The sequence below is a fragment of the Montipora foliosa genome, chromosome 5 (assembly GCF_036669935.1).
Source record: "Montipora foliosa isolate CH-2021 chromosome 5, ASM3666993v2, whole genome shotgun sequence".
NCBI classification, from domain to species: Eukaryota; Metazoa; Cnidaria; class Anthozoa; order Scleractinia; family Acroporidae; genus Montipora; species Montipora foliosa.
The window spans coordinates 4,365,327-4,383,391 of record NC_090873.1 but is presented as its reverse complement, the minus strand read 5'-3'; the positions used below and the strand labels follow the sequence as shown (position 1 = coordinate 4,383,391).

Genomic DNA, 18,065 nt, shown 5'->3' with positions numbered 1-18,065 from the left:
CATGGCCGCTGTGAGAATAGATGATTTGAGCGAAGCGGAGAGAGATGCCGTAATTTCTAGCTTGATGAACGAGGAGGCCAAACTTTTCTGTGATTCTCTGGTTAAAGGTTCGTTATTTTGTCATCTTTTCTTGGTAGTTTCCGATCCTAAGTCTTAAATCATTCGAAGTGTCTAAATACCCCGCACCCGGTCTTCGGAATAGACTAAATGCCAGTCAAAACCCTTTTTATGTGTTTTGCACAAAAAGCTCTCCGTTTAGCCTGACTAGCATTTCGGTCAGCCTAAACAGCACTCCGGTTAGCCTGAAAAGCGCTTCGATCGGTTACCTCTGCACCAGTCAAAGTAAATTCCCCACCCCGCCACCACCAACCTGGGCCATAGCGGGGAATTGGAATTTGCAGTCTGTGAAACAGAAAAAGTAGCCCTCCCTCCGGGGAAAATATTTTTTGGTTCAATGTTCCTGCCCTCAGGAGCTTGTGAGAACAAAGGACGAGGACATACATTACAGTGCGACTCGCCTTGCCACCTAACAGAGTTTTTTTATTACAATTATTGACCGCCAGTCAGGATGTGTGAATTTGATTGACATTCATGCCTCCTTGCAAAGTTCGCAAAGTTGTAAGTTGAACACTGTTGCACGGGTTGTTGAGTTGATGTATTCACACGTAATTGCCAAATGCGAAAGTTTGTTGGGTGGCCACGGTAAGGCGTGTTGCACTGTAAGGGGTGACGAATGGTAAAATCCAAGACTCGCTAAGACCATTGTTTGCAAATCCAAGGCCGAGACCAAAACATGCAAGACTTCACACCAAAATAAATGCAATATAAACGAGACTTCTAGACTCTTCGTAAAGGCTGTTGCGATCTCGATGATATGATGACCTAGCTTGCATTTAAACAAATATAGCGTCCGCTGGGACCTTCATTTTCTCTATGAAGTTAAAGTAGTCAATACTGAGTAATTTTGAGACACAACTTCTTTTGCTGTGGTAATAAGGTTTCTTTTTCATTCCCTCAACGTGACATCGAAGCTCATTCAAGATGCCAAGTAGCCTATTAAGCAAATGTCTTGTGCACATGACTGATTCTCAAAGTTAGAATACTTAAAAAAAATTTTATATATTCCTCCCATTGACTCCAAAGAGTGAGACTTAATTAGTAGATTTTACTCTTTCTTCTTTCTTTCTCCCCCCCCCTCCCCCCCCCCCCCCCCTTCCTCAATTGCTACAAAATCAAAGGAAAAGTTACATACAAGTAGCAGTAATAGGGACTTTAAGCAAATCGCTACAGCTGGCGCTAATACGGCTGCCGGAAATAAATTTCCCCCAAAATGAGACACTGCGCATGTACGTCGGTTGCATCCAGCCGTAGTCTGAAATCTGACTACGTGAGTCGGGATGTTTTGCCGTAGCGGCTACTACGTAGGGTTTTTTTTTGCTTCTCTGCTCCTTTTCAACGGACATCTCGGCATTTTAAGAATTCCATTGGATACTATATCCTTTAAAGTCAATTTAAGTCCAGGATTGTGTCAAGGTTGCCTCTCATAAGCTTGTAAATTCGTATCATGAACTTACGATAAGTTTTGGCAAACGTGTTGGAATGGCGAAGTGAGTCAAGTGAAATATTCGTGTTCAGCACGAGGTTGTTTTTCTTCGGTTAAGTTTGCTTTGAGGATTTAATGAAGATGTTTTACATCTGGATACTATACGATGCTATTTTGCTTCTTTGAGTGTTGATATGTTTGTGTTTTTCACTCGATATTCTTTGAGATATTTGTCTCTGAAATGATATATTTCATCCATCAAATTGTTGTTATTGTACAAGATGTATACATGTAGCATTCGCTTTTGCTTAGAAATAATCTGTTCGTCCTAGCAAGGCAAACAATGGCCATCGTCCTTTGAGTGAAGCCATTTGGCTGTGAGAAACTAAATAAAAGAGATTTTAAACTCCTTAGCCCATGTTTCCTTGTATTTTGCTTTGCTAAACTTAAAATTTAGCAGACCACCGCGCCGTACTCTCCCCAGGCCTTTTCAGGCACGGTAGCCATAGTAGCACCAGCCGTAGTGATTTGCTTAAACTCCCTATTCAGTCTGTAGTTGTACTCTTGTAGAAATCTGTGGTGAGTTATTCAAAGTTAAGACTAAGGATCTCTCTTTTTACTATTCACACCCAGCTTTTCAAAGATGTGCACAGAACAGAAGTTTTTCCTTGGCTTGGGCCTGCCGCAAAGAACACCACGCAATGAAAAATTGTTTGGAAGGATAGTAAGTCTTGAACAGCAGCTTGAACAGTTGACAAAGAATCCTGAAATAAAAAAAACTGGCTTGGACGGGTTTATGTCCACTTCATGATCGCTCTCACTGAGAAAATTCTGGTTCTTTCGCACCTGCCGGAATGAAGAGACTACTTCAAAACAGAATGTCCCATTTTTTTTGTTGTAATTTTCCAAAAATTCGTCAATGAAACCATTGACCTTTCTCGGAGGATTTTCAGAATTTTGGCTAAATGGAGAGCACTGCTAATATTAATTTTGTCCATGTATATCTCAAAGCTAGTCTTGATTTCTTCTTTTTGTAGCCACAGAAGAACAGATTTTAATATATGGAAACAGGAATACTTGAGAAGAATTAATTCTGTTCATGCCAAGCCTGACTTTGACTTTGTAAAGGAAGAAAATCATCTGCATCAGAGCGTTTGAACTGGTCACTCAGGGAATTATTAAATCAAGCAAGAGAGTGCTGTATCAGTTTGTGTTTGCCTGATGAGATGAAGTCCCCTAGAAGTCTGCTTTAAGGGGTGTTTTGCAAGTGTGGCTTCGTTATTGATCCTTCAGCACCAACAGAGTTTGCGAATCTTCCAGTCATTTTGCTGGAGCAAAGAAATAGCCTAAGGCCAGTTTCCCACTTGTGGGTTCTTTAATGTCAGCTTGTACTATTCAGCTTACAGTTTATTGTCCTCATGCAAGAAAAGAATGTTTACAACCATAAAGGTTGTGCTTTCTCCACAATCAACTGAAGACTAAGAGTGATGGGTGGAATCCAATACCATTTGTACCGAAGGCCATCAAAAATGTAACTGGGCAGAAAATAGGAAAGAGAGCTGTCAGACTGAGTATTGTTCCCTCAGGCAAATTCCAAGTGAAGATCGGTGCTTTCCTCTTCTCTAGATCTGTTATTATTGTTTTCTTTCATTCCACCCTACATGTATGTCCCTACAATGATGGGAAAAATTACTTGTTTTGTACATTTCTCTCCAACATTGACATTGCAGGGAACAGCAATGACTATTATTGAGATGGTTTCTACTGTTTTGTAAACCACAGACATAATATGTCTTGGCGATTTTGATGAATAACGTGACCTTTGAATACTGTATGTTCATGTCCCACAAGAGATTGCAGTTCTCATTCTCGAGAAGTGGCACAACCTGATGCTGCCATTAATACTTAGACCTTTCGAGTTTGTACTCTCCTCAGGGCACCCAATTGATCCAGCACAGTGTAACTTGGTTGTGGTGCTCTAAGTAATCACTGTTAGGCAAGACATCGCATCAACCAAGGATGATAGCCACTATGGGAGTCACAAGTCACAGTGACAGTGCTTGATTTTAGCTTGGATACTACTTGTGATATCATCATTATCATTTGTTTATTTATTAATTTGTTTTAACTAGCCACAAACTTAGTTTGAGGGAGGAAACATGGTAGCGCTCGCTGTCTTTTTCTCAGGTATTTGTTGGTGTATGGGGTGTGTGGCTTAAGCTAGTAGCAACGGTCACTGTAAACAAAACGTAGAGCCGTGATATGTTGTTCGTCACTTCAGCCATGCTTGTGCACCAAACCAAAGAATTCAGGGTGTTCGTGAATGCTATACTCTGAGAAATTAACTCTATTTTTATGCAAATATTGCAAATTCTGTCTCTTTTCTAATACTGTGGGAGGCACGGTGGCCTCATGGTCAGTGTGCTCGACTCCGGACCGAGTGGTCCAGGTTCGAGTCCTGGCCGGGGACATTGAGTTGTGTTCTTGGGCAAGACACTTTACTCTCACAGTGCCTCTCTCCACCCAGGTGTATAAATGGGTCCCAGTGAACTTAATGCTGGGGGTAACCCTGCGATGGACTAGCATCCCATCCAGGGGCGAGTAGAAATACTCCTACTCCTTTCTTGCTACAGAAACCGGAGATAAGCACTGGCCTGCTGGGCCTTCTAGGTTCGTAGCAGACTTTACTTTACCTTTCTAATACTGTATGTGATAAGCGTCTGTAAATAACAGGCAATCAAACAAGTTCCTTTGATTTTTGGCAAAGCGCAAATTTCACCCTGGCGTTTGCCATTTGCGCCTGTACTAAATGCTTTAACTCTCTCATTCCCATGATCGAAACGTTCCTTCTAAGAAGAATCATGAGAATTTGGTGTTATATTAAGATCACACCTTTAACATCCGGCAAAATTACAAGTGAAGTGTTGTGGGGCCTTTGCTTTATAGTCCTTATCACAGAAAACCATTATTTTGGAGATAGAATTACAAATGCATCAGTTTTCTTCTTGGTTATTTAAAGGCCCTGGGTGTTGATCCCGCCGGGGTTCAAAACCGTCTCCAGTGCACTCCCGACTGAGCCATCTGGTATCTCCACCATGTGGCATCCATAATTATTACTTTATGGAAAAGGCCAGACGGCACCAAACCGCGAACTCCGTGTCCTATTCTTTGCGGGCAGTATGTGGGTTCATAGGTTTACGGGAGAAGACCTGAAAGTTGAACCATTTGCAGATGGGATTTCAAAGGTAGAACTTTCAGTTTCTCCTCAGTCATTTTTTCAAGACCACTACTTCAAGTCCGTGACCTCCTGCACGTTAGACTGATACTCACCCTACCCCACTGAGCCACCACCACTAGTCTTCTCATCTATATTAGGTAAAATATTCTTATTCAGGGAATTTTCCTCATGGGAGAGAAGATGTCATTGGAAAGATAGCATTTTGTATTTGGTTATTTCAACTCCCAGTGGGTTGGTCCTGGTATTAAACCTTGAATAGCTCTTTTCTAAATGATATTTTTTCAATAGATGTTTATAAATGCTGGTAGTTAATGTACTTTTTTTCAACACATGCACGTTTGAATGAGTTTTTGTTAACTCTTAGGTGTTTACGTGTATAAATTACTCGCTCGCTCCCTCAACGACATCAACTAAGCAGTTAAAACATTTTTAAAGTTAGAAAATAATGTAGAATAATTAACTGCGTTATAATACATGGAAGTACATCAAATTGATAATATTGTAATTTATAACCTACCGTAACATTGTCCATAATAAAAAGAAATTCGACGTTTGGATCATAGTCAAATACTACGATAATAACAGCAACAACAGTGAGACCCTAGTAGGGGTTATCTGGATACGGGATATATGGGCACAAAATTATAGGGATACGGGATACATATTTGGGGTTAAATTAACTGGATACGGGATATCCCAGGCTACCAAGCATCACACTTGTCATTTTTTTAAAAAAGAATAAAATAGGTTCGTTGGTCGATATAGACGGCACAAAAAGTGAAAATAACACTTACAAATGCGATTATTTGAATTTTCTCTTGAAATGTTCTGTATCTGTCAATATCGGCAAACAACCACGAACAAATGTTTTGCAAACCAAACAGATTGAGCACAATGATGTCATCAGTAGTAACTGGCATTATGGGGATACAAACCACAGGAATTAACGGGATAGGGGAAATTTGGAGCAATAATTAACGCGATAGTCAGACCTCTGCTGTATTCTTGTGTCGTCTTAGAACATTGAAAACACGGACTTCCCGAAACTGTAAAATAAGCTCTAAAAGGCACAAGAATACAGCAGAGGTGAGTCATTTTGATTCATTTTATTGAATGAACGTTAAATTGAGCATTTTTTAGGCTTTATAATCGACAGTATTTTATTTCCCATACAAAGTCTTATAACGCGTTTAAATTCTCAACGGCTGTTTGTAGTGACGCGAGCTTGGGCTGCCTATGCTTGGACAAATATATGAAGGGGTAGTTTCTAAAGAAACTGTGATGCTGCGTCGGTGGGGAAGTAGTATACAAAAATTTGGTTTTATCAACGGAGTAGATAATGTAAATTGGCCACCGTACAGAGATTCTAAAAGCTAACGTTTCGAGCGTTAGCCCTTCGTCAGAGCGAATCCAGATCGAATCCCATTCGCTCTGACGAAGGGCTAACGCTCGAAACGTCAGCTTTTAGAATCTCTGTACGGTGGCCAATTTACATTATCAACTCCGTTGATAAAACCAAATTTTTGGACAAAGATAAATTGACTTCTTAACTATTAGAAGGTAATGTGAAGTGCCAGTTTTCTACCCATATAGACCATATGAGCGTCACCCCGACTAATGGAAATGGGCCCGCACAAGGATAGAGAAAAAACTCTGACCAGGGTGGAAATTGAACCGGCGACCTTTGGGTTAGATCAACGCTGTTCTTCCTACTGGAGCGGGTTGTGGGCTTGAAGACCTCAACTTCCGTCACGACAATGAATTGTATTTAATTATTTGACCGCTGGTAAAGAGAACGGCGGCTCTTACTAAACAATTTCGCAGAGACTGATGGTAAATTTTTAAAATGGCGGCTACAAATTCGGAAGAACCAGATGAATATTCACGCGATATTTCCTCAAGAATTTCTCCTTGGGCGCGCGGAGATCATTTAAGATATGTTGAAACAGAAGTTCTTATACCTAAGATTGTCAGGGAAAGAGCAATGGTGAATTGCAATGATCTTGTGAAAGGTACGTCACTCGTTCACTCTTGTACGTGATGTCATATGCAATTTTGAACTCAATACATAACAGTCTGGTATTCCTTCTTTTCTTTTTTTTTTTTTTTTTAATCAGCTTTTTCACAGTGTGCAAAAGGTAGGACGGTTTCTGTAGTCTGGGCCTGTCGCAAAGAAAATCAAGCGATGAAAGATTGCCTAACGAGCTAGTAAGTATTGAGCCATTCAATTTATCATGCGCACCCTCCCCTATTGAATTTGATTGGCAAACCTTCAAGCCTGCCTTAATTTTAAACAAGTTGCACCCGACTTACTGTACTTGTCAAGTGCAAAATAAATGCAAATGCAAATGCATTGTTTATAGAGGGAAAGCACTTACATGTACATATGGCGATCAAGCTAGTTCACAGGCACCCACTTTTAATAAACTGGAAAAAGACAATTCAAACTTAACAGAAATATGATTAAGAATGCCAACTGCCAGGAGGCAACCAGTTGGCCTTTTGTGTGTGGTAGTGTGGTAGAGTTGAATCCAGGACAACCGGAAACAAGTCTAAACCAGAGGTAAGAATGGGATTTAAACCGGTCAGTGTAAAAACGCAGACTGAGGTTATAACGTAACTATTGAAAAAGCCCAAACCCATTAGAAATGCTAACAGTCAAGCCTAAACATTGTTTTAGGCCTAATTAGGTCTAAGGTTAGCATTTCTATGGGGTTTGGGCTTTTTCAACAGTTACATTATAACCTCAGTCTGCATTTTACCCCTGGTCTGCAGTCTGCAGTTTGCGTTTTACACTGACCAGATTTAAACCTGGGCAACCGCATGCAAACCTAACACACAAACCACTGGACTTTGTCGCCTGTCAGATTGAATTTCTATCGTCAATGTCCAATAGTATTTTATTTATTTGATGCAGCTGAGGATTTCAAGTCTTTTCAATATCTGTAGCTTTTACAAAACATTGTCAGATAGAAAAATGCATTTAGGCATTAGCAGAGCTGGAAATAACAGTCGGTCATCGGACATTGTCCGACCAAATATTGAGTATGTCCGGCCAATTTCACATTTTGATCGGGCATTATGTCCGAACATTTCACTGACACAATTGACTTCTTCTCCAAGATTTAGTCTGTCTGTGAAACTTGCTTAGATAGATTGTTTGCGCTATATTTGAAAAGTATCTCATAAAGCAGAGGTGTTCCATATAAATCGCCCTATAATGCACTGCGTGCATTGCGATATGTTGTTAGCATTTCATATATGTACCGGCTTAAGTCTCGCAAGGTAACGCCCTTTACAACGGCGAAGACATATCAGTTTGCTATAAAGGACTGATTTCAAACAAAAAATACTTCAGAAGAGAGTTTCAGCTCAGTATGATGAAGAAAACTGTGTTATGAAGTACAGTAGTCATGGTAGTAAAAGTCATCTAGTTAATCATAACTGTTAATTAAAGAAAAAATATAATTGCAGTTTTGAATGCTTGGTATTGAAAATCATTAAATTCTTACAAATGATGCTAATTAATGTCCGGTCAAATTGATAAGATGTCCGACCAAAATGAAGATTTGAAAGGACATATGTCCTGTTAAAGGAGAAAAATTATTTCCAGCCCTGCATTAGATGCCTAAACTTAAACCCAGGCTTCACAGGCACACAGTAAGAACTGTCAGATATTCAAGCTCGATCACCACATGATTACAGCACCAAACAGAGTGCATTTTAATAATTGCAGGGGGTTTCCAAATGGACAACTTGGCAACCAAGGATTTATCAGGGCAACCAAATTCATGGGTTTGGTTGCCTGGGTTGTTTTTTTTTTTCATTTCGTGCACTGAATATGCATATATATTTTTTATTATCATTACCATCATTATTAATTATTGTTTTTTTTATTGTTGTTGGGATGTTTAAAATAAGGTGTTCTCTACCTAACATTCATCTCACATAGAGGCCAGTAACTAACTAATTGCTTTCCTTAATGTCCTTTATTTTTTTTAGTTATCAAAACAAAGACTTCTTTGAAGAATGCAAACAAGAGTATTTAAAGAAGAGGGAAGATTTTCAAAAGGACTATGTTCAGTCTGGCGAGACAAAAGAAATGAAGAAAAAAGATTCTGTAATATTGTGACAAGTTGTTAATAATTTAGGTATGCAAGTATACTGATACAGAATGATACAAAATAATCTTTGTCCCAAAAAAGATGCAAAATGGTCAGTAGAAGTCATTTAATAATCGTTGGATTATTTTATGCTTTGTAAAATGTGCTTTATCTTGTGGAAGCTGCATTAAGTAAGCTGTTTATGCAAAGAGGTATCAGGAATGCAGTTTTGTTTTTCTTGCTTTTGATGGGCCTAGTATAATGAATGTGGAGGACAGGATGATAGCAATTTCTCGGCAAAATAAAATAAATAAACCAAGTAATTATCTGTAAAGCACTCTGAACTCAAATACTCATACATATGCCATACTCCAAAATTGTTATCATTTTAATATTAACTATTATTATTATTATTATTATTATTATTATTATTATTATTATTATTATTATTATTATTATTATTATTAATAAGCTTGTGTTGCCTTGTTCTAAAACTGGAAATTTCAAACTGTACTTTGCCTTAAGCAAGGCAAAAAATTATGACTAATTTAGAAAAGGTTATGGAGCAGTTTGTTAAGAAACTGCAGAGCTTGGTCAGTACGTGTTTGTTATTTTGTAGCATGAAATTTGGTATTATCAACTGGGTTGATAAAGAGTAAACTAAAGTTAGCTAGATAGATGTAATCTTAATGCGTCAGTAAAGGAAGTTCTAGCTCTCTGTAAAAAAAAAAAAAAAAACAAGACCCAACCCATTGACTCCTGAACTGCTTCTCATTGACGATTAAAATCATCTGGTATTTAGCGTCTCACTCCTAGAAGTTAATGGATTAAAGGGGACATAGTTTTTTAGTAGATGTAGAGGTTTGCTAACCCATTGACAAGGCCATATTCAATGTATGAATATTCACACCTGGCTACAAGGCTTTATGGTCAAATCTGTTTGTTATCTTGTTTAGAAATCTTACTTGAGACTTGGGAGAGAAAGAAAACAGAACTGAGCCATGAAATTTGACCATAAAGCCTCCTAGCCATGCCTGAATATTGATCCAGCAACTCGGCCTATTCTGAACTGCCCCACATCGACTAGTAAAAAGTCACACTCCTTTGGAGTCAAGGTGTTAAATGAATGAAAGGATTCGTGATCAAATAAGGTAACCATTTTCAAACAAAGTTTGAACTTTGAGGAGAAACAATGACCAAGAAAGTTATTCTTAGACTAGTTGAAGTTTTGAACCAACTTCTGCAAAGTAGATGGGCCCAATAGAAAGAGACAAGTGTCAATTAATTATCGTTATTAATACTAATTATTGTTACAGGAGAAATGATGGTAAAGGATGAGCTTGATGCCCTGGGATCTTTTTTGTTTACATTGTGTGTCAATCAATCTCTTGGTCATCATCTTTGTGCCTTATTTCAAAAAAGATCAAAACATTGTGTACGATTGATGTTAAAAGCTTGTCTGGTTCTTTAGTCTCATCATAGGACGCAGTGTCTGTGTTTGACTCTGTAAAACCAGTGTGATCTCTCACATAGTTCCGTAACATGGCCAATGGAATTGGCAAAGGGAACCACAAATGATAAAGCCTCAAAGATGTGCCGTGAGTCTTAATGAAAAGTTGTCTTGAAGAAGTAGATAAGGCAGCACCTGAAAATTGCATCATGATGAATGTAACTGATAAGTAAGAAACCTTTTAATTTAAAATCCTAACAAATTCTTTGATGGCACGTGACATCACAGTGGCCATGTTAGTGGAAAGTACAATAGCGAGAAAGTCTTTTTGGGAATTTGACTCTATTATTATGCAAAACTTGAGCTACATTTTTCTACTGTTTTGGCACCAACAAGGCCGTCTTATCACACGAGTGCATCAAAGAATTCAAACAAGCTGGTTTGAGAATTTCCTTAAATAGCTTTATGAAACCCCAATTCCTAGTTCCCAAAATTATTTTATTTCAAGTCCCCTGATTCCTTTAACACTTTCTGTCTTCTATAATTCCATGACTTTTCCAAAACTTTCAAGGACTATATAAGACAAAATCCATGACCTAGGAAACCTGTTATGTACATGATCCACAAAATGAAATGGAGTGCTCTCTAAAACAGTGTACAAATAGACAAGTTGCAGTGCAATTTGACAAAAATTGAGAGAATGATTTTATCTTGTTTTAGCATAGATCTTATTATCCAGGATTTTTCATGACTTGCACTAATTTTCCACAGTTTCCAGGAATAGATTTTTCAATATTGGAAATCCATGACTTTCCAGGATTGCCATGGTCAATTAACCCTGTTAAAACTTTAAAATATTTTAATCTGACCTTGTTGAAAAGAACAGCTTCTGCACTGTGGATAAAACCTTTGTTCCTGTCCTTCCTTAGCAAGCATATTAGGTGGAATGTGATCTCCTACAAATGAAGTTCTCCACCTCTTTCCACAAGAGTGGCAACCATATAGCCTTCCTACCGAAAAAAAAAAAAAGTATGCCAAGGAATTAAGTGGAAGAGAAACGAGTGCGCTGCAGTGTGTTTCTTGAATATGGGCCCACACAAGGACAGAGAAAAACTCTGACCAGGGTGGGAATTGACCTTATATCTCAGTCGGTAGAGCAGCGGTGATCTAACCCGAAGGTGGTGGGTTCAATGCCCACCCTGGTCAGAGTTTTTCTCTGTCCTTGTGTGGGCCCATTTCCATCAGTTCGGCTAACGCTCACATGGTTCATATGGAGTAGAAAATTATCACTTCACTTTACACTCTAATCAGTTAAGTCTGTTTGTTGAATAGATACACTGTACGTAGTAAAATAGCTCACCCATTACCGCTAGTTTGTTCTTCACTCCGACAGAGGCATAATTCTTTCCTTTTGCTGGTAGAGATCTTCTTGCGAACGCTCCTGGATGGATCAAGCTGCTTGGCAAAACGGATTTAAACCTGCCACGAAGTAACTTGAACACGACTAAACTCGCAACTCCATAGATGGGAACGTCCTTCGAAGACACTACCACAGGCACTGTTCTATTCGGCTGTTTTTCAGCGAACGTTTTCAATGGATTTCGCTTAATTTCTTTCAACAGGGAAACGCTAGAAAGAAAAGCTAAGGAGGCTGAAGAGCCAGCGATTATCGTAGAGATGCTTCCACATAACGAACTGAAAACTCGAAGGTTTGAGGTAATGCGAATTGGACGAAAAATGCCCCGCTGTAGAAGTCCCAAACAAAGAGGAAAGGTTATTCCACCAATCACAGTCGATAAAGCAGCATCTGCTAGATGGATTTTTGAACACTTATTCGCTGGATAGATAATGCGATCACGGATTTTATGGAAAGCAACAATTGCTTTTTCAAGCGTTTTTTGAAGAAGTTCGTCCACCATTCTTCCTATTGGGTACTCAGACTTCCTCTGTCTTTTTTGTTTGGGGCCCAGTCTTCACTGGGAGCGCTCTTCACTGTCACGCAACAAAAAACCGAGAAAACGAAATGTTATAAAAGCCTAATACATAAACAACTTCTCAAAGTCTCAAGTCTGTGTGGTACACCAATTTTGTTTAGTAATTGGCCGAAACGTCTCCCAAAACTTTTACGAGCTTTGTATGGAGGCGCAATTTTGGTGTGCCAATGTAATAATTAAACCACAATGGTCGAATAGGCCTTTTGCAACAAACTAGGATCACATGGTACAAAATCCGCCGTGCTGGAAGGCAAGCTTATTATTATTCCCCCACTGGGACATTAAAGCAGAGAAACCTGAACCAGTCAAGCTTGACTTGCCTTTGTTTTAATGTCCCAGTGGGGGAATAATAATGAGCTTGCCCTCCAGCATGGCGGATTTTGTACCATGTGATCGTTTGTTTCAAAAGGCCTATTCGCTTTGCCATGAAAACGCGGTCTTTTCACTAATGAACTGGTACACATAAACATTAACACAATCTCTTCAGACTTGAACCGTTGCAACTGATGAAAGTAGCTGCTTTTTCATTTTTTATTTTATTTAAAATTAACTGTAAATAGTTACTAGAGGTTAACTCGAAAACCTTACGGTTCCTTTAACCTCTAGGCTCCAATTACCTAAACTACGTAAAAATCCTTTGTAATTAGTCTAAGTTTGAGTTAATAAATGTTGTTGTTGTTGTTGTTGAAAGGCCTTTTTTTTTTCCCAACCAAACAGCCACTATCGTGGTGTCACGCAAAGGGGAAATTCGGAAATTAAAAATACAGTATTTTCAAAACGAACGACGCTGCGGTTCTAAAAACTCGAGAAAAGATTTTAATCCAGATTATCTTTAAGGTAATGCAGTTCGATAATTTTCAAGTGGCGAATGGACTACATTTTCCGGTTGATCGCTCGAAACCAATCACATCGACCAGTAGTATGCGGGACGGGATTTTCCGGTTGTTCGGGATGTTCAGGACCACTTCGCGAGGCATACCCACAACCATTTTATTATGTAGATACTCATGAAATACTAAGATTTTCCTTTTTACTCTAAAAAATTATATCTTTTCATCGCGCAGTGGAGATCACGTGATGACATATGTCTCGTCATTATAATTAAGACGATTAGCCAATAAAAAGCGAGCTTCCCCGTCATTGTAAGATACCTTTATGCTGTAGTGTTTTCACGTGACGTCACAGTGGCCATGTTGGTGTCCCCAACTAATCCTCTGGGAATTGAACTCTATTATCACGCAAACGCTTTTTTTGTTTCGGTGGAAAAACAAGCCTGCTGATCACGTGAGTGAAAACACTCTATTTAATTGTTCTCCACAACATTAACATGGTTTATGGCTCAATATTTGTTGTTCATTACTTTCATATCTTGTTTCATTATACACAAAATCCGTGTTTTAGCGGTTGGTGATCACTTTTTCGTCATTCCCAAAATGAATAAAACAAGTTGTTTTTAGTCTGGGTATTTCATCAGTATCTATATATAAAACAGAGCATTACATGGCAGCTGGGGGATATGAATTTTATCTTCTCGGGCTTACACCATCGTGCACTTGTTCACGTTACATCAGCACTCGAAGATAAAAAAGAGTCGTGCTAATGATCCCCGCGCGGCCAAGTAATATCCTTTATTTCTCTAAGATTACACCTGATTTAAGAAAATTGTCCTGTTGGACTAGCTATGTTAGACTATTCATTTTTTTTTACCTTTATTCTGCTACTCACAAAAACAGAAAACCAAATGAGAATGAGAACAAGTAAGACTTCGTTACACCGTGATCATCACCCGGGATATGTTCTTAGAATTTTGGTTCATCTCATCCTGAATGTTCTTATACCAAAAAAACTGTGTAGTCGATTGATTTGAACTTTCCCTCTTCCTCAAACACTGAAGATGAAGGGGCAAAGTAGTTCAAGTGTTGAAGGACAAATGCCTTATTAGTATGGAGCATATTTAGTGATTAAAGGAAAAAACTGTCGAATCCTTCTCAGAGCTGATGTGAGTTTTGAAATTAAATTCACCATCCAGAGATAACCTGATGTTGATGTGTCGAGACCGTTTGCCCACCCCACTGAGCAGTCAGTAATCGAACTGATGTTGAAAAAAATGTTGAGGCAGTGAAAGTTAAAAGAATTATACTGACAAGGACTCGACCTAACAGCGAAATCTTACGTCTTTGTGTTGTTTTCAAGTATTTTCTTCTGAACCAGGATTTCACGACCTTTAGGTCTTTGTTAAAGACAAGTTTAAGCACAGTACACGAGATGGTATATTTTGATGAATCGATTCTTCTTCAGTAGCTCATCTGTGAGAAGAGACCTTGTCTCTTTGTTTTCCTTGTCTCATTATGGGAGTCTTAACATAGTGCCTCCTAAGACGGTGAGACTAGATAGATTTTACTCTGTCTAACGCCGGCCAGGCGATTTTTCTCGTCAAAGGGGCCGCTTTAGCAGTCCGAAGATGGGTGTCCCCTTTAAATAAATGAAAGTAGGAAGGTTAGTTCTCTCTAGTGAAAAAAAAAACTGTGAACTTCTTTGTTTTGCCGCTCGCTTGTTTTGGTATAATATTCATGTCTTGTGCTTGCCGGGACGTCATCCGTGAATGTCACAGCTTTTTACATATGTGGCACCTTTCTTGTTAAGGCCAGGAGCGTAATGAGATTTGCATTAGCCACTAGACCACAAGTTAATAAACGAATAGGATTTTTTTTTCCTTCGACTGATACCAGAGGAACTTAACATCACAATTACTAAAAGGTAACGCACGCTTTGGTCGACCTATTACTGCTTATCTGCTGGTGCTGTTTGTTCAAAATGAAATCTTTCACTCACTAACTTCACTAATTATTTGAACAAGCTGTTCGGTTTGGTATTTGAAAACCGTCAATCCGCTGATGGGCACTGCCTGTCCACTACCATATATTCATCCTTCAACTGACACCAGAGAGACTTAACATCACAAGTATTAGGGAGCTTACGCAACGACGATGACGCCAAAGAGAACGTCGTCTAAAAATAATAGAATCCCAATTCGTTCGGAATGGAAATTGTGTATCAACATTGCAGGAATAAAATTAGCATGAATTGTGCGGTTATTTGGGGAGAAAATTAAAAATGTCTCGTCATGTTCTCACGTCCTCTATACAACCTGAAATTTGCATGGTAAATTCACATCGTTGTCAGGACGAGGACGGCAAAGAAATGTACCAAAATGAAAAATGCACGTGCAGGGCGTGCAGAGCTTTTGTTTTTGCTCTATTGTTTTGTGGCGTTCTCGCAGCCGTCGTCGTCGTCGTCCTTGCGTGCTCAAAAGGGAGCTTAAGATCTACGACGACGACGTCGACGAAAACGCCAGAAAACAATGATATCATTGGTTAAAAGAGCATAAATAATCGTGCTGCACGTGCAGCACGGATTTTAGCTCATAATTTTGCGGTTCCCTGCGGGACGACGACGTGAAATCACTAAATTTGAGGTTTTGACGACAACGTGAGCACTCAACAGAGAATCTTTCATTCTCTATTTTCAGTCTGAAAAACCGCTCGTACCAATTTATTTTTAGGATACTTCCAGTCGCCGACATTGTACGACGTGAACAAGATGGAATAACCGCGAAAGACTTTTACTAGAGCAAAGTTCTATTTTGAGGTGACGTTTTCGTCGACGTCGACGTCGCTGTCGTAGATCGTAAGCTCCCTAAATTTGGTCACTTCACGTCGTTCTGAGGACGAGACCGGCATAGTAATGTTCCCAAACGTAAAACGCACGTGCAAGACGTCTAGAGCTTTTATTTTTGTTCTTTAGACCAATTGTTTCGTGACGTTCACGTAGTTGTCGTCGTCGTCCTTGCTTAAGGTAATTCCCTTGAAATTATTGTACTATCAAACTTTTTTGGAAACTTTGCATAATTAACATTCATGATATATGAACATTAAAAAAATGCAATAAAAAAATGGGGTCACCGTGATTGTTTAAGCGTCAGCAGGCTCTTAAAATGGGGTATTTTTACTGGTTGCGCGTTAAAAATTCGAATCACCTTCATACAGAATTAAGTCTTCGTTACTTGAAAGATACAAAACTTTATTTTGAAAATAAAGCTTCTTTTATTCACATAAGCAGTATGGCTTCATTTACGCCGTTTTTGATTGCTTGGTTGTGGGAATAGTGCACTCTTTGGGACAGTTCCGTGGTTAGCTTGAAGTCCTCGCCTTGGCCAAAATACACCCAGTACGGAACTGTTTTCCAAAAAAATTCATGTTCTACTATCAAACTTTTTTCCGTCTTCGAATATGTTCTTTATTAGATTGTACTTAGCAAATACCTGAAAAAAAATTCGGGGGTCACCGTGCTCGTTTGAGAGAAAAAGAGCATTTATTTCGCTATCGGGCTTGGTTTAAGGGAAATCTCTTGCGTTTTGTACGCGCACGTGCTCATGTTGAGCACGACAACGGGGACGGCAACGAGAACGTCATCTTAAAACACAAATTCGCGTTATTTTAATCGCTTTGTGACTATTTCAACCCTTTTAATATGACAAGGGTGTGGCAGTTCCTCAAAAAGACACTTGTATGAACGGCACTTAATTTAGGGGAGAATAATGAAAATTTATCCTCAAGTGCTGACGTTCTTGATAACACCTCAAATTTGACTATTTCACGTTGTAGTTTTGCTGACGACGGCAAAGAAATGAACAAAAGTGAAAAATGCACGTGCAGAGCGTGCAAAGCTATTGTCTCTGTCCACTAAATATGCAAATTTGAGACGTTCTCGTTGCCGTCACCGTTATCGTTTCTTAAGTTCCCTATTATTAAAAGATTACGCAGGCTTTGGTCGACTTACTTATAAAAATACTGTTTATTTGCTGGCACGGTTTTTTCAAAAGGAAAGCTTTCAATCAATAACTTCATTAACTAGTATTTAAACAAGCTGTGCGGTTTGTGATTTGAAAACCTTCAATCCGCTGGTGGGCAAGGCCCGTTCACTTCCATTCATCCTACGAAGGGAGTTTGAAGAAACGACTATGACTACGGTAGCGATGACCACAAAACAATGATATCATTGGCTATAAAAGAGGAAAATAATTCGTGCTGTACGTGCGGCACGCACTAGCACTAACAATTTTGCGGTACTTTGCATAATGTTCAACGACGTGAACTCAACAAAATTGAGGTTTTGACGACAAGTGACCGTGAACCTAAAAATGTGAACTTTTCCTTATCTCTCTTTTACTCTGAAACAGCTTCTCGTTCCAATTTCATTTTAGGATACTTCAATCACCTTGTACGACGTGAACAAAATGGGCTGATTTCCTAAGAGTTACAATACTGAAAGTTTATTATTTGAGGTGACGTTGTCGTTGATCTTGAAGTTCCTAATATCAACACCCAAGCCACACCGTACAAAACGTTATGACCAGCGTTTATTCTGATTTGAATTTGTTGAGGAAGTAGGTACAATCAATTAATTGGACACATCATCTTACAAAATTTAAGGAAACTAAGTAATGCAATAATTACATCATAGTAAAAGATAAACAGTCACAACAAGAAAAATTCTTGTCAGGTTTTTAACAAAAGCACTGGCAGAGTGTTATTAGTGACTCATCCAATTAACCAATTCATTCTTTGGTTGGTTACATCTGCGAGCACAACGCGAACTTGAAATCCAGTGATCCATCGAGAAGCCGAAGCGAAATTCCGTCAAAATGCTGAGTTTTACCTTCCTTGCATCGATACTG

The 18,065-nt window shown here is 38.9% G+C and overlaps 2 protein-coding genes and 1 long non-coding RNA gene across 4 annotated transcripts; 2 read left to right on the top strand and 1 right to left on the bottom strand.

The window, feature by feature from the left end:
• The first annotated feature begins 57 nt into the window (after positions 1-57).
• LOC138002875 (uncharacterized) lies at positions 58-5,351 on the top strand. Its single transcript, XR_011123346.1, has 3 exons — positions 58-107; positions 2,177-2,267; positions 2,581-5,351. It is a non-coding gene; the product is annotated as an uncharacterized lncRNA (long non-coding RNA).
• A 1,251-nt stretch (positions 5,352-6,602) lies between these two features.
• Positions 6,603-10,330, top strand: LOC138003429 (COX assembly mitochondrial protein homolog). Of its 2 annotated transcripts, XM_068849489.1 has the most exons (4): positions 6,603-6,793; positions 6,899-6,989; positions 8,784-8,932; positions 10,201-10,330. In XM_068849489.1, exons 1-3 carry the CDS (start codon positions 6,628-6,630, stop codon positions 8,911-8,913), a joined length of 387 nt encoding a protein of 128 aa, XP_068705590.1. In that variant the 5' UTR covers positions 6,603-6,627; the 3' UTR covers positions 8,914-8,932; positions 10,201-10,330. The 2 variants fall into 2 exon arrangements, with proteins under 2 accessions (XP_068705590.1, XP_068705589.1); XM_068849488.1 differs by lacking the exon at positions 10,201-10,330 and having other exon boundaries at positions 8,784-9,110.
• LOC138003428 (uncharacterized) lies at positions 9,834-12,995 on the bottom strand. Its single transcript, XM_068849487.1, has 3 exons — positions 11,695-12,995; positions 11,204-11,344; positions 9,834-10,529 (listed from the first exon to the last, which is right to left on the bottom strand). The coding sequence occupies exons 1-3, from the start codon at positions 12,251-12,253 to the stop codon at positions 10,261-10,263; spliced, it is 969 nt and encodes a 322-aa protein (XP_068705588.1). The 5' UTR covers positions 12,254-12,995; the 3' UTR covers positions 9,834-10,260.
• Positions 12,996-18,065: the final 5,070 nt, after the last annotated feature.